The sequence below is a fragment of the Diabrotica virgifera genome, chromosome 2 (assembly GCF_917563875.1).
Source record: "Diabrotica virgifera virgifera chromosome 2, PGI_DIABVI_V3a".
Classification (NCBI taxonomy): domain Eukaryota; kingdom Metazoa; phylum Arthropoda; class Insecta; order Coleoptera; family Chrysomelidae; genus Diabrotica; species Diabrotica virgifera.
In genome coordinates this window covers 161,018,805-161,042,658 of record NC_065444.1, presented here as the reverse complement: position 1 = coordinate 161,042,658, position 23,854 = coordinate 161,018,805, and the positions used below count along the sequence as shown (strand labels likewise).

Sequence of the window (23,854 nt, the reverse complement as noted above, 5' to 3'; positions counted from 1 at the left end):
TATGTTATTGTATATTTTGATAAGAAAAGCTACTAAAGACCATATAAAGACAGCGACCACTTGAGTGATTAATACCTGACGAGATAAAACACATACTTTTTATCTAGCATTATTCTCTTTCACGCATGAAACTAATGACAAACCAGGTACCGACTGTTGTTAAACAAAAACACATGTTATTTTTGTGAATGATCTAGACTCAGTACATTGAAAAGAGATAGGTACAAAAAAGCACGAGTTTTTTCATATTTTAAATACAATTTCTGACGTTTTGGTTTATTTACTTCTGTGCATGTCAGTTTGTTAAATTTTTTGCTGTTATTTTGTCGAATTTTTGCATTTTGAAGTTTTTATAGTATACAAATAGTCGTTTTCACAATCAATTTTATATTGGGGTTTGAAATTTTATGGTAATCTTATGTTATTTTACGATTAATTTTGACAACCTACAAAGCTAACCTCATTGACACAGTTAAGAAATGCTTCTGTTTAATGTTCGGCCAAAGTGAATAAAATAACAAAAAGAAAATATGTTATTGATTTTTTTTATAAATTGTTTATTTATTTTTTAATCAATGATATTAAAATAATTTATTAAGCTACTTCAAATTTAGCTTTATAGTCTAAGAGCTGGGAGCGGATTTTGTGCGTGATAATTAATATGGAAAAACTGTACCTACGGGGATATGTTGAATTAGTTGTGGACATGACTTTCCCCAACGGCCGGAAACCAGAGTGAGGGACGAGGATAGTTATAAGGGGATAAAGTTGCGGTTTTTATTATTTTTTTTGTGACGCTCATGATCGAGATAGTGCACCAAAATTTGGGAATAATTAGGTCATGACGTAACTAAATAAAATCTCCAGAGGTGGAACGCTGCGTGACCGACAAAGGGGTGGGGCAGGGCTGAATATAAAAATATAAGTGGTTTTTTTGCGACGTTCGTGATTGAGTTAGTGCCCAAAATTTGGGAGAAAGTAGACCATGACATAACTAAGTAAAATTTCCAGAGGCGGAAACCAGAGTGGGGGATGAAGGTAGTTATAAGGGGTAAAAGTCGCAGTTTTATTATTTTTTTCTGACGCTCGTGATGGAGATAGTGCTCCAAAATTTTGGAGTAAGTAGGTCATGACGTAACTGAGTAAAATCTCCAGGGGCGGAACGCTGCTTGGGGTACAAAGGGGTGGTAGGCAGGGGTGAGTATAAAAATATAAGGGGTTTTTTTGCCGTTCGTGATCGAGATAGTGCACCAAAATTTGGGAATAAGTAGATCATGACATTACTAAGTAAAATCTTCAGGGGCAGAACGCTGAGTAGGGGACAAATGTTGTGCTTCTTCTTCTTAAAGTGCCTATCCGGTTCGGATTTTGGCGATCATCATGGCTATCTTGACTTTGTTTACCGCAGCGCGGAACAGTTCAGTGGTAGTCGTGTTAAACCACTTACGTAAATTTTGAAGCAAGGAAATGCGTCTTCTTCCCGGTCCTCTTTTACCATTTACCATCCCTTGGAGAATCAGTTGGAGAAGGCCGTAACGTTCTTGATTTCTCATTACATGTCTTAGATATTGTAATTTTTTTGTTTTTAGGGTTATGAAAATTTTACACTCTTTCCCCATTCTACGCAGGACTTCCACATTGGTAATTCGGTCAACCCAGGATATACGTAAGATGCGCCTATAACACCACATTTCGAAAGCCTCGAGCCGATTCATAGATGCGACAGGTAGTGTCCATGCTTCCATTCCGTAGAGCAAAGCTGAGAATACGTAGCATTTCAACAGACGGTATTTTGGTTTTAATGCATGTCTCGACTTTTGAAAATGGGTCTCATTCTAACGTATGCTGCTTTCGCCCTTATTATTCGCTGTTTAATTTCTGTTGAGTGGTCCCATTGGCTATTTAAATTCGTACCCAGATATGTGTATTGCTCAACTCTTTCGATATTCTGTTGGTTGATTGTAAGTTGAGCGTTTATTATTGGTTTCTTACTAATTGTCATAAATTTGTTCTTCTTTATGGTTTAGTCCGAATCTGTTGCTGAATTCTGTTATACGATTTGTTAGTATCTGTAAATCATTGAGATTATCGGCAAAAACTATGGTGTCATCTGCATATCTAATGTTATTAAACCATTCACCATTTATTAACACTCCTTTGGTACAACCGTCTAAAGCATACCACGTATAACATTAATGAAATTTGATATTTGATGATTGCATCTTAGATTATATACGATGCAGAGTATTTTATAAAGAATAACTTTTTTTCGTAAAACTGATAATAAAAAAGTTATCAATAGGTTCCAATTTACGCAGACATACTGTATAAGAGCTAAAAAAAAATTTTTTTGCTGAACATTTATTATTGTTGAAGCTTATTATTAAATGTATTTTAGGTACGTTTTACAGAAAAAAGTTTTGAACACTTTGTATAAACATTTTTTTAGCTGGTAATTTTCGTATTTAGCGGTTTTTGTATTACATTTTTGTTATCTTCCTTAATTTTCTTAAAAATAAATAGTTTACTTAATCTCTAAAGTAAAATAATTTAGTGCATTTTAAAGACTACATCCTAAGCTTTAAAAAAACACCTATAAAACTCTAATAGATCTATTCAAACTTGAGTAATACCGTCTTGAAGTGGTGGCAATTCTATAAAACTACAAAGATTTCAAAAATTACAATTTTTGAGACGTCATATCATTTGAATTACATATTTGAGATTTTTTTTGAATAAAACACCATTTAGTAAAATACTTGAGAGGTAAGTTGTGCAAAATTGAGAGTTTTATAAGAAAAATTGTATTAGTTACACATGTTTAAATCATTTTTAAACAAAATTCATGTAAGGCTCAATTTTCGCCCACACCGTACTTATGTCCATATATTTTATTTCTTTCTGTTATAACTATAAAATAGCTTAATTATTCTTCTTTCATGTTCAATTTGTAAAATTTTATTTGATCAATTAGTTAAAGAATTAACTCAACCGTGCACTTCGCCGTACGTTAGTTTTTAGTGCGCCAATGTTTATGAGAAGGGTGACTTTAGCGTTATAGATAAAAAATTATAGACGATACAGATTTAATTTTAGAAAATTCTTTATGTAAGGTTTTTTTTGTAAAATTTTCTGAATTTTTCAATGGTCAAGTCAGTTTTTTTCTAAAATTTATATTTTCAGAATTATTTAAAAAAACATCTAATTTTGTAGTTCATTGGTTTACTAAAAAATGAAGCACCCACTTCTCGAGTAGAACTTTTTGATATGTTGTTTATTAAACATTTCTTAATGAAATTACAAAAAGTTCTATCTTGTTTGATTTTTTCCGAAGTGAAAATCTATATGCACTCCCCTATATTTATAATTTATAATTTTCAGAATTAATAATAGATTAGGGCAATTAGATAAATTGTTAAAATAAAAATTATGTATATCAACTACTGTAATCCCATCAGGAAACGACCTGGATTAGTCTCAAGAGGCCAGGTGATTTGTATTTACTATAAATAAATAAATAAATAAATAAATAAATAAATAAATAAATAGTATAATCGTTATTTCTGTGATTACCGTTCCCAAGTATGTATATTTTTTTTTACTCTCTCGTTGTCTCCATCTCCTCCGGCATTTCTCTTCCAATTTTTACATTTGATCGCGGGAAGTAGTGCAAATTCGATATCAATGTTACATCCCTCATATCCAGATCCTTGTCTGTGAGTACTTCTATAAATCGTACAAGTTTTACCTTATCGAATGCTTTGTTGTAGTCTATAAAGCACGCGGTGTCTAGAACTTGTTAAAACATTTGTTTTTTTTTAGATAATTCCATCAGAAGGTTTCTCTGCGCACCAGGTTTACTCAAGGTTTTGATATTCCAAGATCCTATGTTAAATTCCATATTTCGTTGCCCAAGTCGCCGCCGCTCAATTCGTCCTACATTAAGAGGCTCATCTGTGGGTTCGTATTTTTCCAGAGATGAGTAGTTAGTCCATCGCCCAACCCTCTTTTCGGAGGACCATTTTCCCTTCCTCGTTAGTGCTGACCCTACTTTCCACTGGGTTGGTTTGGTTACCCAATCGCCGTCGGTAAGGTTGCTCATATTTGCCGGGGTCCACCCGTTTGATTAAGCCACACTTGTTGGATGTGAGGATAGGAATTGAACAGGAATGGCTAGAGGTGTTATCAGGAAGCAACTTAGAACTTTTGTTTTACTAGACCTCTCATTAATATCTCTAAACAATTAACACGGGATTGTCTTGTTTAAATAAATAAAAATAAATAATTTTAATTATATTATTTACATGACTATTACATGTGTAATGTGTACGTCGTATGTATATAAATTCGATGGCACAATTTTTATATATCAAGAATAACACAAATTTCTAGAGCCTAGGCTTTTGATAGTAATTTATTTTATTGTTTCAGAATAATGGCGTACAACAGCTCTGGAAATAGCACGATTGACGGTAAGCGCTTTATTATTTATGTCGTAGTTTTCAAGTGGAATGGTTGAGAAAAACCTAAGCGGCTGCTGTAAAGTAACAACGAGAGATTTATTTTGCGAGATAAAAATTTGTAACTAAAATTGTACTTTTCAAATTCTCAACAAGAAGTATAAAAAAATATGTTTCCGATTTAAAGGTTGAATGGGTTGCACGTGTGAGTTCATTTCAATTAAGGCAAGATAAATACGTAGACTAACATAGTTAGTTTAATCAAATATTACCTACGACGACCGGATTTGTATACTTATAGCATCCACCTACGACAAATTGCACTTCCAGTAAACAAATTACTTATTTATCTTGCCTAATTACAGGGCTTTCTGTATTTCCCATCAATTTCAACCTTTGAAGTAAATTAATTAAATAAATAACACATATTTTAAAATATTACAACATAATATTATTTTAATTATTTTGAACATCACATCACAAAGTAAGATCTTTTCGAGAAACAACTACATCAATAGTATAACATTCTTTTTATTCTTGGTGGTTACCCTATGTGTTTTTCTTCAAGAAAACTCCCACATTTGTCTACATAATATATTTGTCTGCTGTAAAGCCGATGAATATCACATACCTGTCAACTATACAGAGTTGTATGTTTCTAGGGATATACATATAAAACATTCCCTCTATCGGCATGTACATTAGTACATTCTTCGACGGTTTTTGCTGTAAATTTTATAGAACCGTTTGGATTAACATAAAATTTGGCATACGCATAGCTAACATGTCAAAGAAAAAAAGTCATATTGAATGGGTATGGATTCTCGGGTATGAAAAACATACGTTCAAAATAAGTCCGGAATTCTATAAACTGACTAATTTTAAGAAACTTTTGTTCTATTTTTCTTTTTGTTATAGTTTTAGCGTTGATTGATAAATTATAGATCCCCTATATTTATTAATCAAAGGTTTTAGTATAGTATATTTTGATCCTTTCAGTTAATTGCGAGTGAATATGTTCATTTCTCAACAAAACTAACACGTTTTTAGAGAAGTTTTCGCAATTAATTCAAAAAGTAAGTATTTTATCGAAAAAACAATTCTTAGCGAAAATACAGCCTGTAAAAAAGTAAAAAAAACGGTGTATGCATGAAGTCTCTAGATCTAGTAGGAGCAGAGTTATAGCTAAAAAATTAGGTTCATATTCGCCAAATTCCAAATAGAATATTTCAATGTAAATTAACCAAAAATGTAGCACTTTTGGAGAAAACTTATTATAACTTTTTTAAAGAGTTTGAAAAGCTGTACTTGTGCTTTAATAAAAAAGATTCTAGCGTCAAATGTAAGCAAGTTACCCCAAAATACAGTTGTTCTTTCTAATCAGCAACTTAGATGAAATTAATCGTTACCGCTTCACAAGTTGCTTTATTTATGTAGTGTTTATATAATCTGTAAAATTAATTAATTCAAAGTGCTTATTAAAAAAAAAGATTTTAAAATAAAATTTTTAAAATCTTTAATTAAAAAAAATGCTTTTTTCAAAATAACTTAAAAATTATTAGAGGTACTTACCAAAAATCTCAAACAATAAAAAAGTTGGCGCTGGTTTTCTGAATATCCTGTATATTTCTGTTTTTCTGTAAGACAGAAGTTTGGTTAAGATTTGGTGTTGTTTCTAAATTTGCATACACTCACGATTAGTGATTCGTTGAAGCCCTTTCAAAAATAAGAATTTTGAACCGATGAGACTTACAGATCACATCAAAAATATATAGACCAGTAAAACAAGTTGTGAAATAGTAACGAATAATTTCATTTTAAATGCTAATTAGGGGTGATTTTTTCAATTTTTATTTGAAAAAAAGCGAGCAACTTTATTTTGAGCGCAACTTGTTTACTTTTGGTGCTAGAAATGTTTCTATAAAACAAAAATAAAGCTTTTTATAAACGCTTTAAGAAAGTTGTAATGAGTTTTTCCCAAAAATTGCTTCATTTTTTGGTTATTTCACGTTAAAATATTGGATTTGGAATTTGACGACTATTTTTCATGTTTCATTAGCTATAAATCTGCTTCTATTGGATATAAATATCTAAAGCATACATCATTTTTTTTCATTTTTTTTACAGGCTATATTATTGCTAAGAATATTTTTCCAACAAAATGCTTACTTGTTGAGTTATTTGCAAAAACCCGTCTAAAAACGTGGTTATTTGTTGAAAACTGAGCATATTCACTCCCAAATAATTCGAAAAATATTTACTTGGTGAAAAAAGTCTATAGAACGCAAATATCACTTTTTTTCTTTGACTTCTTAGCTATGTGTATGCCTTTCATAAAATTTAGAGGTTTTACAATATTTCACCGTTAAAGAACGTACCTACTACATAAATGACATTTATAGTTTTATTTTTAATTTGGTGCTCCTAATAATGCAGATATAATATTGTGACGGGTAGCTCTTTCATTACGACATACTCAGTAAAACACAGGTTAAAAACAAAGTAAATATATTTGAGGAGCTCAGTTCAACAGTGGCCTAACCACAAAAACGAAGTTTTGAGATAAATGCAATCTTAATGCATTCGTATTTACATTGTGCTTATGGGATGACGCTACAAATTTTAGCCAAATATAGAAGTAGGTTGTGTAGACCCCTGTTAATAAGAAGATTTAGTGTTGCTGATTTTATTGATATTATATTAATCTAAAAACGCTTAATTTGTGGGTTAGGCCACTGTTGCTCTGAGAGCCTCATTTAAGATATTTATATACAGTTCAAAAACAAAAGAAAATACAATTCTATATTGTCCTGTTGTAGAGAAGGTCCCCTGGATAAATGTCTGCAAAAGAAAAATAAAATTAATATTATCAAAATGAAATATCCTTACACCTCACTACCGTGTAAGGCATAAACAGTCACGTAATTAAAATATTCTGATCGAAAGCACGCTCACTCCACGGCTACCGTTTAATTACGATCATGCGCATCACTTCATTACGATGTGGACAGCCGTAGCGCAACGGCATGACAACTGGACTCATAAGCCAGAGTGCCTGGGTTCGAGCCCCAGCACAGACAATCCATTTTCATTTTAAAAAATGATACGAGCTGTTTACCGTGCCTCGGAGAGTACGTTAAGCCGTCGGTCCCCCTGGGCTAGTGTTAACATCGACACTAGTTACTTGAAACAGGGTTAAAGATGTAAATGGTGCCGGAACCTGTCCGAAAGGGTCTCCCCGGCAAAAATGCCATACGATATTATTATTACTTCAGTACGATGTCTCACTGCTCAATTCGCTGGTTGGCCTTGGAGTCCAGAGCTGGTCGCTACAAAACTGAAGACTGAAGCACAGCATAGATAACGCAACAGCAGTGACACACTAGTAGGCGGGAAAAGTTCGCGCACTATTACGGCGCAGATCGTCGGCCATTTTGTGCGTAGTACCAGACAATGTAGAAAATCGACAGTGTTGCCGATTTGTACATAATTATCAGATTTACTTAACTTTTATGACATTCTGATAATATTAAATATTTTTTAACATAATTTTATACGTATGCCTGTAAGAATTATGTCAATAATTGGGACATAACACAAAATATTGACGATGAATGGTGATTGTATTGTTAATCTTTTGCATAAATTCCAGAAATTATTCAAAAAGAATCTCTCACGAGTAATAAAGTTGGTGACATCGGCAACACTGATGAACTAACACATCACATCACCACTGAGATGTACTACGCGAAAAACGGCGATCCTGTACTTTTCAACTTCAAAGGCGGCATCAGGGAGTGTCCTTGCTGGTTTCGTTTATTATGCTGTGACTGAAGACTCTCCGTCATCATCATCACATTGTTTGATTTGCTTGTCTAGAAAATGCTAAGAAGAAATGCGTTCAATGTGCTTCCCCGTTTAGGATTTTGTCCTCTTCAGGGTTTGAGGTGAATGTTTAGTGTTGGCAGCAAAAGCAAACAGTCCGAAAAACACACTGGGGCAAGCGCCGTGTCCTGGTGTTCTTGGATCCTGGGTTATGCCGGACGGTGGTGTCCAGAAGGCTAAGAAGTCAACAGAGAAGAAAGTTTGATGGATTGTTGTTGGTTCCATAGACATTTATGTGTACTATCCGTGCTTTGCTCTCGACCAGTCTCCCTAGAAACCATTGTACAACGACAGGCGAACCTGCGTCCCTCGTCGGCGGTCAGGAGGTGGCTTTGAGCGCAGCGTGGACAGTGTGCGTTCGAGTGGAGAAAATAGTTGCGGCTATTTTCTTGGGACGAACAGGTATAATTGTGCAATGAAGTTGGGAAACCGCAAAAAACCAACTTCTCCCTGTTCGGGGTAGGGAAGAGGAAATGTTAGAGGTGGGTACGGTAGGCTAACGGGGTAGCCTCAAGGATGTTCTCGTACTCCACCGGGAGTTCGTCAATGCATGTTTGCATTAGAGCGGACGGTACATGAATCTTTTTGCGTTTGGGCTTTCGGTGGAGTACGTGGCCGGAAGATGAACAGGAACATTTGAGAGATTCTTGTGTGTCGGAAGAAGGCCGTTGATTACTTTGATTGTGAAGTTCCTGTTCAGAGAGTTTATTCTCTCGGTGATTTTGGGGGTGTTCGAGATGTTATGGATTTCGTTTGAGGGATATCGCCAGTGCTCATAGTTACATCTACGCAAGACTCTACGCTCTGTCCTCAGCAACCTCTCTTGTTTTTGTCTTGAGCAAAGAGAGTAGATACATGATTTGTACTCCATAACGGGTCGAATAAAGGTCTTGTAAGTGTGAATGAGAGTCTTCTTGTGTGTCTTGCCAATTTTTCCCGAGAGAGCGTTGAGAAGTCTGGCCCTGTTCCTTACCCTATCTAAAGTTGCCTTTAGATCTGCGTCCCAGTTGAGAGTCCTGGTAAACAGTACTCCCAAATAGTTCACAGTCGGGCTAACAACAAGCCTTTCTCCCAACAGACTCAGAGGATGTTGGTCGTCTTCATTGCAAATGATTCTATTTGACACAGAAGGGGCGCGAAACACAATTGTTGTTGTTTTGTTCGCGTTCAGCGTGACTCTCCACTTACAACACCATTCGCCGACGCCGTCCAACAGAGCCTGGGCTCTTCTGAAGAGGAGTCTTGGGTTGTATCGAGAGGTAGTTGAGAGCAGAGTCGTGTCGTCTGCATAGAGAAACAGCCGAGTACCTGGGATATTTTGGTTAGTGATGTCGCTGTTGTAGATGATGTACAACAGCGGCGCTAGGACTGAACCCTGGGGAACTCCAGCTTGTGGAGTGAAGGGGGTGGACTTTTGATCGCCTATTTTAACTCTGACAGTACGGTTGTGGAGGTAGGAGTGTACAATTTTGGTAAATTGCAATGGTAGCCCGATGTCCAGAAGTTTCCGAACAAGCCCGTCGGGCCAGACCTGGTCGAAAGCCTTCTGCACATCCAGAAATGTGGCTATGGCGAATGAACCATCGTTGATGGTTTGAGTAACTTTAGTAGTGAAATCTATTAATGCATGTTTAGTAGATTTACCTGACTGGAATCCATATTGGAATTTTGGTATGATATTGTGGTTTTCGAGAAAGTTATTGAGCCTCTCTTTTAGGATTAGCTCAAAAACTTTACCCAGAGTATTGATTAATGAAATTGGTCTATAGGATTCCACGTCGGTTGGGGGTTTGCCTTTTTTCAAAAGCATGATGGTGTTGGCCACTTTCCAAGGAGTAGGAAAGTGGCTGTTTTTGAGACATGCATTGAATATTTTAGTTAGAAGAGGAATGATACTCTCTGGAAGTTTTTTGAGGCACCTTCGGTTGATGCCATCAGGTCCGGGAGGGCTGTTTTTGCCGATTTGGCAAAAGCTCTCCGTTTCCCTGTCGGTGAGGGGGTCCATGATAGGATCATAGACTGGAATGTAGTGGTTGAGAGTAACATTTACTATGTATTCTGTGTTGAATTTAAATATGCGATCAAAGTTCGGGTTATCTGGCGTTTGAAAATTGTTTTGAAGCGAATTTCTGAATGCTTCGGCTTTCCCTTCTGGGGAATTGACTATGTGATTGTTGACCAACAGATGGGATGGTTGAGATAGTTTTTGTTTGGTTAGGACTTTGAATTTTTGCCAGAATTTACCTCCGTCTCTGTAGTCCAGTTTTGAGGTAGCATCTTCCCACCGGCGAGCCGTTAGGACAGATATCTCCCTCTTTATCCTGGCACAGATCCGGTTGTACTCTGTTTTGATTAGTGGTTTTCTGTTGGCCTTGTATTGACGTAGAAGACGTCGTTTTTGTTGGATTTTGGCAATGATGTATTGTGGAAGTGCCGGTGATGTATAGGTTATTTGTTTGAGTGGAATTGCGTGCGTGATCGCCTCAGTGATGAGGTTCTCGATATCGGTTGCACTGGTGTCGATACTATCGTTAGTATCGAGTTCGCCTAACATAGGGAGATTTTGTGTGATGAAGTTTTGGAATTCAGTCCAGTTTGCGTGACGATAGTCTCTTATAGATCTTGGAGGGTTTGGTTGTTTTGGAATGAGTATGTCGGTGTCGACAAGAAGAGGTACGTGGTCTGACGTTATTGAATCGCCTATGTGGCATCTATCCCCGAACCGATCCAGAATGTTACTAGTAACTAGGATGTGGTCAACAATAGAGGCCCCATTGGCGTTCAAAAACGTGAATTCAGTGTTGGTGATTCTTGAAATGGGAAGGTCTAGTAGATAATCCGTGAGGCGGATGCCTTCTGGGTTTTGGCGGTGATCACCAAACTGTGTGTGTCTACAATTTAGATCGCCCACCAACACAGCCTTGCCGAGCCTCGAAAAGTACTCTAGCAAATGCCTGTTGAGTGGTTGATCCGGGTGTTTGTAGTAAGAGACTATCGTGAGGGTTTCGTTATTGGGGATATGCACGTCAATTGCCAGGAAGTCCACATCAGGTGGACGAAAATTTTGTGGGAATGTGTGTGTGTTGTGCGGTATTCCGTGTTTCACGAGAATACCATTCCCACGAGAAACCTGACAGCGGCTTCGATGGATGATCGAATATCCTGCGAAGTGTGGATCGTTTTTCGACAAAGTATCTGTGAGTGCGAGGATCTGGATGTTATGCTTCGACAGGATATTCTTGATAAGGGGTCTCTTTTTGGAGAGACCCTGACAGTTGACTGTGCCTAGGGTGAAATCCATAAAGGGAGGGTGTTTAGTGGTTGGAGCGGAATGTCACCGTGACATTGCTCCCGTACCCGTGGACCACTGTCGAGTGGTCGTAGACTTGGCTAATCAGATTAGCCGTGATAGCAGCGATATGTTCACGAAGTTCGGGCAACAAGTTAAGCAACAGAGCAGTCTGAATCGACAAGATGTTCTTTGTTTCTGTAGGGAGTTCGAAAGGGGGGAATGATCTTTCGATCGTAAGTGGCTGTATTTCGTGTTGGGCGGAGGGGATGGTGTGTCTTTGTGGACACTTGTTGGAGTATGCGGGGTGGTCACCGCCGCAATTCGGGCATTTGGGTTCCTGCTGTTTGGTGCAGGCGCTGGATTTGTGGTTGCCGCCGCAGTGGGGGCAGACGAATGCTTTTTGAGGGCATTCGTCGATGGAGTGTCCGTTTATGCAGCATTTGCTGCAATATTTTGGAGTGGGGATTGTAGGGTCGGAGCCATGAGGAAGTTCGGCATTGTAGATTTCGCCATCTAGAGTTATGCCTCGGCTCAATGCTGACGTGAATTTCTCCAAGGATTTGGTCACCACCTTGATCACTTTAGAGTCCTTGCCTGTTTTGTAAGCTTTGACTCTCCACAGTCTTTCGACCGGGAATTGCTGTTCTGTGAGCAAGTCGGTGACCTCCTGCTCGGAGTAATCCACGTCGATTCCAGTAATGCAGAGGAGGTAGGTGGGCTCTTTGGCGGAAGTGTTAGCATTTCTGCTACGGCTGTGGACCGTAACCATGGTTTGGCCAGTTGCTGTGTGGATAGCTTTTTCAATATCCCCTGCATTTATCGGATTGAAAAGTCGAAGATGTGCGATTCCATGTGAGAGTACTTTGCAAGAATGAATTTTGTTGGACAAGAGAGTGGTGGCATTTATTTGCCGAAAGAAGGTGCGTTTGTTACAAAGATCTTTTGGGAGATCTTTGATGAGATACTCGGACAGTGTAGGATCGTTTATGGCGTTAATGACGTTTTGGTTTCTGGCTTGGGTTTTGGGGCGTGGATTGGCTGCGGCATTGGCGTAAGACATTTGTCTTATTTGTCTTCTTTGGAAGACGAAATCGTTGGGTTCCGGATTGTTTGAAGTGCTGATGGATGCTTGTTGTTGAGAAGAGGGTTGCTGTTGAGATGGTTGTTGTTGCGAATGTTGGGGTGCTTGTTTTGACGGTTGGGTTGGGATTTTTGGTATAGCACCATGTATATTCCGAGCGCTCTGACGCTGAGGACCAGCCTGTGCTGGTGTTCTTAGAGGCGGAAAATCGTTTGCATATCGCTGCAGAAGGGGGTTGGAGGCGTCGTCCCGCTCGATGCGGAGGTAGGCCTCGCGATACCTATCGCGGACGATTTGCATCTCCGCGCTAAGCGTCTCGAAGTCCAGCTCCGCCGTGAGACGGTTGTAGCCTCTGGATGGGGGTACAGTGCCTTCCTGTTGCAAGGAAGAAAACTGGTTGGCTGTAGTGGTGGCTGTAGTGGTGGTGGTGGTGGTGGCAACGCTTGTCGAGGTCGTCGTCCGAGGACGAAGCGACCGGGTGGAGCTGACGGACCTTACAGATGAAGGCATGACAAATGGGGGAGGATGCAAGTCTAGCGATCGGAGGGCACCTCAGCCTCAAGGTGTTCTGGGGGGTAAACCCCAGGGATAAAGGTGGCTTGTCCACCCCTCCGTGCTTTTCCGGCGTTAGACAGTGACTATAACTACCTGATGGGTGCAGTTTACCCTGCTGCTGGTGGGTCCCTCGTTGAAAGCCTTTTTCGCAGTTAGTTTGGCCCCCTTACTCGCACTTGTTCTTGTAACCGTGTGTGAACACTAGGTAGAGTTCGGGGCGAGCGAACTCGCTCGAGCCCAGGGCCAGAGTATTCCTCTGAAACCCCGCAATCCGTCTACCTTTTTGGTTTACACGGCCAAGCGTCGTTGGTTTTTCACTCTGGTTTCAAACTAATAGCTTAGGGCTAACCGTGCGCCGCTTCTTCAGCACTTGGTGCTCTCAGGCTTCTCGCTGTTCGTCGGTAAGAGTGGGTTGTGCTAGCAGTGACCTTACTCTTCGACGTCCGGGACGAGAATGAAGACTCTCCGCTCGGTGGCCTCCTTAAGTATGCTCTCTGCCTGGACTGCTTTGGAGAAGTGGAAATGAGTGGGGTCTCGTGTTGCGCAAACGGTGAAGCGCCAACGGTTCGATCTGTCGACGTGCTGCTCGAGGCATATTATTACAATATTGAATATTTTCTCCTAATTTTTACCTGACACTACCCAATTCTGGCAATTATATATGCAATTATGTATGCGAAACCATACAATTTGCAAATAATAGGTTATATTAAACTGAGTGTGACTCTAGTCTTAATTCTCTTACCTAAATATCTGATTTAATTTTTATGGTAGGGATCTACTTTAGGATTTACTGTAGGATCTAAAATCTACAAATTATTTAAATCATCTACATTTTCTAATACATATAATTTAAGAAAGTGCAATCTAAATGTAATGAAATGCAGAAAGATGTGAACAGGGAAAACAGGGCATAAATGCAATGCATGTGGTATTGGATAAATCCAAAGCCAAGGAAGGTATGGATGACAGGACTTCTATAAGAATATATTTAAACCTAATTTAGTTGCAGAAAATCTGTGTGGTTCTGTCAAATTTAGCTTCTGTTAGTTTCGTAAACAGAACTAGAATTAAAATGAAATAAAGCCGCAGTGTCTTTATAATATTATCAGATCTTAGCGATATAAATATTTCACATGATAACAACGGCACCATAGAACGTGATCGCTGTAGATAAATTCAGTACCAAAAAGGTTTGAAGATAAATTCATTCATCTTCATATGGAAACATCTCCTGAAGAGAAAATTCGTTTATATAATGAACCATTTTGTATAGGATAATCCTCCCTCTTTACCTCTCTTTCTTCAGACCTGACCACCCGGAGGGAATATATTGGTCATCGTAATATCGTGTATTATCCGTCTCCAAAGATCTCTGTCTGTGGTCATTTTTTTAACTCAAGCATATTCTGAGTCTTTGCAAATTCCTGTAATTTGGTCGATCCTTCTTATTGGAATCTTCTTTCTGATCTTCGTCCTCCTACTTCTTCTTGGACAATAAATCTTTCCATGTTTTCTCTGTGTACTCTCATAACTTATCCAGAGTATTTTAATTGTTAGAGATAGACTTTGCTGGAGTTGTTTGCTGACTTTTAACTTATTTAAAATTAAATTCTTCTTTTTCTCCATAAAAAACATTATAGTGGCATCTCTATTTCTTTTCTGCGCTTGTTTTATAGTGCAATATTCACATCCATTTGACAGTACTCGGTTAATCAGTATGTTAATAATATTAAGCAGTTGACAATCCTCATTTTTTTGGGTTCGAAGATTTCAAAATTTAACAGTTTTTCCATATTTTGGCCATATTTCAAAGGTCTACTTTTGCTATTTTACATCTACCTTTTATTCTTCCTGCAGTGACCTTATGGTTGTGATTTATGATCCTAGATATTCTATATTATATTATATAGTTTATCCATCATGATGAGTAAAATCGAAGGACGCAGCGGAATTGGTAGAAAACAGATCTCTTGATTAAAGACTATCAAGGAGTGGACAGGAATAAAGTAAGCAGAACAACTATTTAGAATAGCTCGAGACAGAAAAAGTTTCGTCATGTTAATCGCCAACGTCAAGGGGACTTGATAGGGCACGTTAAGATGATTTTTATATAGCGTATCCACCACCGTGATATCTGTATTTGATTTGGTGAACTGTAGACCAAATATTTTTCGTTCTCGTTTTCAATCAGTCGAATGATAATATTTATCTGTTGTTGAATATTTGCAAGAAGAACTGTGTCATCTGCAAACAGTAGGTTATTTATTTTTCTGACATTGTTGAGACGACCTTTTCCCACCCTTCAAGTGCTATTCTCATAATATGCTCCCCATGTTTGTTACAAATATGTGAATAGAGTATAATACATCCTTGTCTGAAAACATGTGCTAGATGGAATTCGTTTAAGGGTGTGTCAAGCACTTTAAGTGGATAATAATATTACTTCTATATTATAATGTATAGAAAACTAAGTTAGTCGTAGATCCCACCTCTAAGGTAATAACTAACTGCTAATATTAACTTCTTGTTGAGAACATAATATAAATGAAAGGAAGTTACAGTAAATTATATTAAACGATGTGAAGTTATGAGTTCTTTGCACGAAGGTTAAAAGAAAAATTAAAATAAAAAGGTTAATCGCTAAGGCAAGAAATATCCATGGCTGAAAAATCTTAAAGGAACTTAAAGTGAATATCTAGTACATATTGACGTAAAACCTTTGTGAAAATCTAGTAAGACAAAACAAAATATAACCTTAATTACTGTTCATGAAAAAATAATATACTTAGATAATTGAGTGAATAAAGAACTCCCCATTATGAAGAAGTTGTGATTGTTCTCATGAAGTAATGTATAATGAATATTCAAAATAAAATTATTATTAATACGGTAAATGAAAGGCAAATTAAAAGGAAAATCTAAAGCAAACGGTTTGCAAAAGTTGGCGATGAAACTTTTTGGTAATTACGAATTATGAATGTTCTCGGGAAATACACTTTTTTAAAAACTGAACTCACAACAACACAATAATTTCAAATCAGACTTAATTTAGAGATTTTAATCAGGCTTTAAAATAACATTATTAATCAGACTTTCATTAAACACTTAAATCAAACTGAAAAATATTGAATTTTATATGGTGTTTTATAATTGCTGATTTTGCTGTCCAGTACGTCGCAATTAGGTTCAGAATGTTCAAGCGGTAGCCTCGTGTTGACTCCACGTGTTAGAATGTATTGGATGGTAGCGGTCATTGTATTGTAACTATTCCATCCCCTGCAGAAGTTTTGTGATCGACCAACAGAACTTTTGAGTTGGCCTCTTCTGGAGTTTCTTCGCTAGAGTTGTTTTGTTTGTTTTTTGTTTTAAACCTGTAACATATATAGAGGCAAATTATTGTAATAAAGATATATATTATAAAGGAGTCATACAAAAATGGTTATAGCTATGGTTCCATAATTTCGGGTTAATTGTCTCTAGATATTGTCCCGTTTGTCTAAGGGAATGTGATATTATTATATCCTTAATGGTTTGAATTTAATCGCTGTTTGAATATCTATGACTCTAATTTTGGGAAGCATTAGCGGTTCCTCTGGGTTGGTTGCTCTTGAATTTATGTAACTAGGAATTGGGGTTTTGATTTCACATCTGGGCGGAAGATTGATGAGATAAGTTCTTTTTAGGCCCAAAATTTGTGTTGTAGAACATCGAGTTGTAATTTTGGTTGATTCGGGGAATATTCCTATATAGTGGGCATCTGATAATCTTTGTATGATGAGATCTCGAGATTGGACGGCGGTGTATTGGCAAGAAGCTTCTTGGGTGCACAACTGCAGGATTTGCTTGATACAGCCGTCAGTTTTCGTTGCTTCTAGTATTGTTCCCTCTTGGCAAAGATATCTTGTGTCGATTCGGGCGCATGGTTCTTCCAAATACTGAAAGGATTTTTTGTTTATGAGAAGATATTATGTCCCAGGAGGAATTATTGTAGTAGAATTTGCGGTAGGTATAGGAAATAAATGATAATAAGTAAAGGAGTTAGGCTGTAGGACAGGAAAATGAAGGATAAATACAATAGTATGGCTTGAATAATAGGCATCTACTCTGATGATGTCGTAGTACTTTAGGATGTCTTCATCTTCAATCTTCAATGTACACGAGTTGGTCTGCCTTATGGTGTTCTAGCATTTTATTGATGATCCAATTTATTTCGTCTTTCTTAATCACACTCTTCACTACTGAATGCTCCAATTATGAATGTTCTTGGGAAAAAAACTTTTTTTAAAAACTGAATTAACAAATTTAAAACTTTTATTTTCGACTTACAAAGATTTTAGTAACAACACAATAATTTAAAAACAGACTTTAATCAGAATTTTATTTAGAGAATTATTTAGAGATTTTAATCAGAATTTAAAATAACATTATTAATCAGACTTTTATTATACACTTAAATCAGACTGAAAAATATTGATTTTTATATGGTGTTTTATAATTTTATAATTGCTGATCTTGCTGTCCAGTACGTCGCAATTAGGTCCAGAATGTTCAAGCGGTAGCCTCGTGTTGACTCCACGTACCTACCTGGTAGAATAATTTAGTTAGTGGTAGCGGTCTTTGTATTTACTGTAACTAGCGTGACGATGACTAATAAAACGAAAAATGAATTTGCAGAAATTGCTAGTCTAAATAATTTGATATATTAAAAATTAATTTTCGCGTTATTGACGTAAAAGGTTTGATAGTATATTTATTTACAAAATTGTATTTTCGGCTCTATTTATTTTCTTGAATATGTTAGAAGGTCTGCAATTTAATATTCTTGATATTTCGGTAATGACAGATTTCTAACTAAAATAATATGACTTAAGCATATTATAAATTTAAAGATGTGTGAATATTCGTCAAGTGTCAGTATATTTAATATAAAATTAGTGTAGTATATTTATCTTAAAATATGTATGTAAATATTAAGAAATCATTTTATATGAAGTCACAGCTCTAAATTTATTCAGACTTGTTTAGTACGAGGGCTGGTAACGTTTTAGAATCCTCCAGTAAATTTGTCCGTTTTAATTATTACAACTTCTTCCCTTCTTCTTTTTAACGTACCCTATCAAGTCAACTTGACGTTAACAATTAACATGGCGAAATTGTCTGTCTCGAGTTATTCCAAATAGTTGCTCTGTGCAACTAGTCAAAAAGTGTATAATATAAACCTACCTTTTCTCTTCTTGCATTGATTGGATGCACCCAATGTAGGCGATAACGTCTCTGTCTTTTTTTACGGCGATAAATTAACCATAAAGCCAAAAGTTTTGCCCGATTCATTCTACGACTTGTGCTCTCTACGACAATAAGATGAATATTGTCGTAAAGTGTGAAAGTAGGATGAGTACGACAAACGGTCGTACGACCGTTTGTCGTGACGACTAAAATTGTAAGTTTGAAAGAAGCGTAGGGGAAGGACGTCGAAGATGACGCACCTAAGCAAAATACATTTTATTTAAGGGTAAAAAATATTTAAGCTAACTTTGAATGCTACGAGCCTGTAATTTGGACATTTCTCTAACCAATTTCTAGGATTATTTTTAAATTCAATAAAAGGAAGTATTTTTTATGCGGCTTTAAAAAAAAACGCTTTTGCGCCATCTTACCTTCCACCGAGGGAAAGATGACGCACAGTGATGGTGAAGATGGCGCATGTAGGTATCTATATTAAAAGCGCAAGTGATATGAAAAGAAAATTTATTTTTTAATACTGAAAGTAAGAAAATGTAAACAAAGCTTTTTTAACATATTAACAAAAGTCACAAATGTAGTTTTCGGGACTTTTGGCTCCACTGCATTCTTTATGCACCCATTGTCCACAACTTGTGCATCTGAACCATGTTTCCGTCTTTTTGCCGAAGTCTCCACATAATATGCAGATATCAGTTTCACCTCCCTCGTTGATTATGTCATCCAACTCATCGTCATTGCAAAGAACTTCTTCATCAAAATCGCTTTCTTCAGTATCGCTATCCTCCAAGATTTTTTTGTTTATTTTTTGTTTGATTATTTTTTGTACTTTGGCTTTCCCTTTATTTTTATTTAGTTTTAATCCTGCATCATTAACCAATACTTGTCTGGTTACTTTTTTCTTTCCTTCTTCCGACTTCGCCAGTTTTTCTTTTTTTTTTATTCTCTTTTTCTTCTAAGAATTCTTTTAAAGGGGTGCTTGTTAGAATTTCAGAATGTTGCTTTTGTCGTCCATATTTTCTTTTAATTTTTTTTATTGGGCAAAGGAACTGGAGAAATAAGTGAAAGAGAAATATGTGGACGTTTGGTTATTTCATTTTGTTTTGTGGGGGTTGTGTGACGACTTTCAGGAGACTGTCGGCTGGTTGATGGACGTGGTAATTCTGGTTCTCTTATAGATGGTGTTGTTATTAGTGGAGGTGTTCCCTGAGGTGCAGGTTCAGGAGAAACATCTCTATCCAAGCTATCATTGTTTAAATTATCAGCAGGAAAAAAGTCATCTTCTGTGAACTTATCAGAGTTTAACGGAAAAATTCCGCACGTTCCGAAACCAGAAACGGCCTTATCAATATTTGCCACCTGATCATATGCTAACTTAAAAATCTCGGCGACATCATATGGAGTAATTTTATCTTCAAACTCTGAGTTGCTGATCTTAGATTTTAGAAAGGAATTGCAATGGCGACCATACGCATATTTTAATGCAGAAAAAATGACACATCAAGAGGTTGTAATTTGTGGGATGTGTGGGGTGGAATACTAACCATTATAATTCCATTCTCTTTGCAGTAATTATAAATATCCAGTGAAATATGGCTCGAGTGATTATCTAATACTAACAGCACGGGATTATCTGGACTAGACAGGACTTTTTTTTGGAAATGCTTCAGCCATAATAAAAACATAGACGTATTACTCCATCCATTATCCGTGCAGTTGTAAATCGCACCGCTTGGTCCATTTTTCTGAAGCTGTGGGCTCATCCTCTTCCTGGGAAATATAAATAATGGAGGTATGTAGTTACCGGAGGCACTGAACGCCATTATTACCGTGATATTCTTCCCTCGTTCCCACGAAGAAATGATTCCAAACTGCTTTACTCCTTTGAAATTTGAGGATTTCGTTTTATAAATCCTAGATACCAGTCTTTTCCAGCCATTTGTTTATTCTTATTAAAATTGTGTTTAATTTCATTGCGTTCTGCATAAGCAAATGCCATGGTTCTCAGCTCTATGCAAGTGATACCAAAAAATAAATTGGCCAGCTTGAGAACATGATCTAGTATCTCCTTTTCATGATGTGCCGGAAACAATGGGGCTCTACCAAGAGACTCTGATTTGACTTCTTTTAATAAATTTTTAACCTTAAGTTTTCTCCTCAATGTAGCTTCTGGTATTGAAAATGCCCTTGCCACTTCCCGAATTTTACGACCATCTCTACAAATTGCATTCAATGCTGCATTAAGAGCTGCTGCAGAAAATGATCCTCTCTGTGTTTTTCGTATATATTTTCCGATTTCTAAAAAAGAAAAAGATGCCTCAAAATGCAAAATAGACACTAAATAATAAATATTCTATACTCCATTGTTATTTAAGGTAATGAACTGAAAAGGCAAAGATGACGCACTATAACAGCAAAGGTGACGCAGTCTGCGTCAACTTAGCCTGTTCAGCATAACCTACAAAAAATGGTTATCAAAATTATCCATCATCAAATATTTAACAGATAAATCCTCGCTAACTGAAAATAAATATCACCTACTCCCATGAATATGAAGAAAATCCAATGGAACCATTTTTAAACAACTTACAATTAATATTCGCAGTGTCAAAAATAACAAGAAATCAACGTGTATCGCGTTACTCTGCCTCACAGATACTAAACAGTACGAAAGCTGACCGATGAAGTTTTAAAGTAATAGTAGTTTCTAAAGGAGGGCGCCACGGGTATAAAAACTGAATTTAGTGAAGTACTTGATAAAATACAGAGGTGCGTCATCTTAGACGCTGCGTCATCTTCCCCGTCCTTCCCCTAACATTTTAATAATTTCCTAACGATTAATGGTGGATCCATGCTTCAACACCGTATAAGAGGACTGACAAGTAACATTTAATCATGCGCTTTCGAAGCTGAAGTTGCAAGTTATCATTAGAGAAGAATTACCTCATTTTTAAAAATGTTGTGCGGGCTATCCCTATTCTAAATTTTATCTCTTTATCTGTATCTAGTAGGTTAGTAATAGTTAGTAATATGGCAATCAAGATATTTAAAACTGGGTACTCTTTGAATTATATGATCATCAACATATAACCCTGAATCTTGATGTGTCAATCGTCTAAATACCACGTAGTTTGTTTTTGTATAGTTTATGTTAAGCCAAACTCTCTTCGCACTGTGCTAAGGGCATGGACGTATAAATAAAGATCTTTATTTATACGTCCATGGCTAAGGGCCTTTAGAAGCCATTGCAATCCATTCATGTCATCACTTAAAATAACTGTATCGTCTGCATATCTGATTGCATTTATCAGAATTCTATTTCAATTAACTTTCGCGCCCCCTCCCCTTCAACTCTATTAGTGCTATTTGCAGTTTATCAGTCTACCTATCTATTGCTACTTTTCTACTATTTATTTTATACCTGTAGCCTGTCTATTCGTCTCCATTTATTCCTTCCTTCCATTTGTGGCAGGGTGTAATCTTATTTATTTATATGTAGCTAGAAAGGTCATTAATTGATATATTGTGAACAGCAACTAGGTTATTGTTGAAGAGCGACTCGTGGGTTCGAAATTAGCTTCTGAAATTGGTTTAGTTCAAACGAACAAATCACTACAAATAAGAAGAAAAAGATAAAAAAGAGCGCCACTTAACTTTTTTTAAATAAAAGTAAAAAGTTAAGAAAGATCTTTAACAACAAATTATTTTCTGAGAACTAAAAATTTAAAGGATAAGGAAGTTACAATTTTTGAGTAAATATTGCCAATCCACATCTTGCTAAATAAATATCATTATGTTCAGTGGAAATAGTCTACATATTTAACCTAACCGGAGAAACAGAGGAGCAACTCTGCAGCGCTACTTTGCGGCACCACAAAGTAGCGATGTGAAATAAAAGCACTATTCCAGACGAGCGAAAGTGGTCAGTCACGGTCGCGATCAGTGGCCGATTCCCGCTGCTAGTGGTGTCCACTAGTCGCTTGAACCTTTTCAGACGGGTCACTTTGATAGCTACCGCAAATTATTACGAAAGTTTCCACGTGAAGGAAACATTATATAATATAACGGCTCTAATACCAGCTATGATGTACGGAACTGAATGTTAGGTAGTAAGTACGGAACTGAATGCTAGTAAAGAAAAAAGGAACAACGAATGAATGTGGCAGAAATGCGAGTTGTAATATACGCTGACCGGCACGAAAAACGGACACGCCAAAAAATAGGTCATTTTTGATATCCCGTATCTCCTAAACCTGTTATCCGATTTAAGTAATTTTTTTAATATGTTATAGCCTTGTTTTTTAACAATATCGCTGTAATAATATTGTTGGTAGAGAGGTAAATTTTAATTGCACACCGGGTATACCAATTAAACTGGGTTTTTTCTCAATTTTCACAACACCGTGTGGAATATTCTAGGCTTTATAAAATATTGAAATTAAAACCCAACTATAGCCCCAGGTTTTCTTAACATTCTCTTTTTTATTTATTTGCTTATGTTGGATAATAAAAAAGTTAGGGACTTTAGCAACTAGCCATGTTCTTTATCAATACAGGGTGTTTCTAAATAAAGTCAACTAACTTTAAAAGGAGTAATGCTGCATAAAAAAATAATGACCGTTTGCTTGAAAAACCAATGTCCGCAAATGCTTCGTTTCCGAGGTACGGGATGTTGAATTTTGTCTTACAAACTGACGATTTATTTATTGCTCGAAAGCCGGTTGAGATATGTTAATGAAATTTGGTAGGTTTTAAGAGGTAGTTATTGTGCATTTTTGACATAATAAAAATTTTATATTCACCATTGGCGTGCATGCGGGTAATATGACCGGTTAATATGACCCGTATGTACAGACATGTTGAATATAAATTTTTAGTTGTATGTCAAAAAATGCGGAATAACTACCTCTTAAAACCTACCAAATTTCATTTTGCATATCTCAACCGGTTTTAGGGCAATAAATAAATCGTCCTTTTGTAAGACAAATTTCAACATCCCGTATCTCGGAAACGAAGACATAGGTTTATTAAGCAAACGGTCATTATTTTTCATGTAGAATTACCCCTTAAAGTTTGTCGGACTTATCTAGAAACACCCTGTATTGATAAAGAACATGGCTAGTTGTTAAAGTCCCTAACTTTTTTATTGTCCAACATAAGCGAATGAATAAAAAAACAGAATGTTAAGAAAACCTGGGGCTATAGTCGGGTTTTCATTTCAATATTTTGTAAAGGCAAGAATATTCCACAGGGTGTTGTGAAAATTAAGAAAAAAAACTAGTTTGATTGGTACACCCGGTATACAATGAAAATTAACCTGTCTAGCAACAATACTCT

The 23,854-nt window shown here is 36.6% G+C and overlaps 1 protein-coding gene across 2 annotated transcripts in view; it reads left to right on the top strand.

The window, feature by feature from the left end:
* LOC114327758 (PDF receptor-like) overlaps positions 1-23,854 on the top strand; it is a 1,644,969-nt gene that overhangs the window by 859,294 nt on the left and 761,821 nt on the right. For both annotated transcript variants that reach the window (XM_050642878.1, XM_050642879.1), the window contains exon 4: positions 4,432-4,472. In XM_050642878.1, coding sequence (XP_050498835.1) covers positions 4,436-4,472 — 37 coding nt within the window. In that variant the 5' untranslated portion in view covers positions 4,432-4,435. The remainder of the gene's footprint in view (positions 1-4,431; positions 4,473-23,854) is intronic.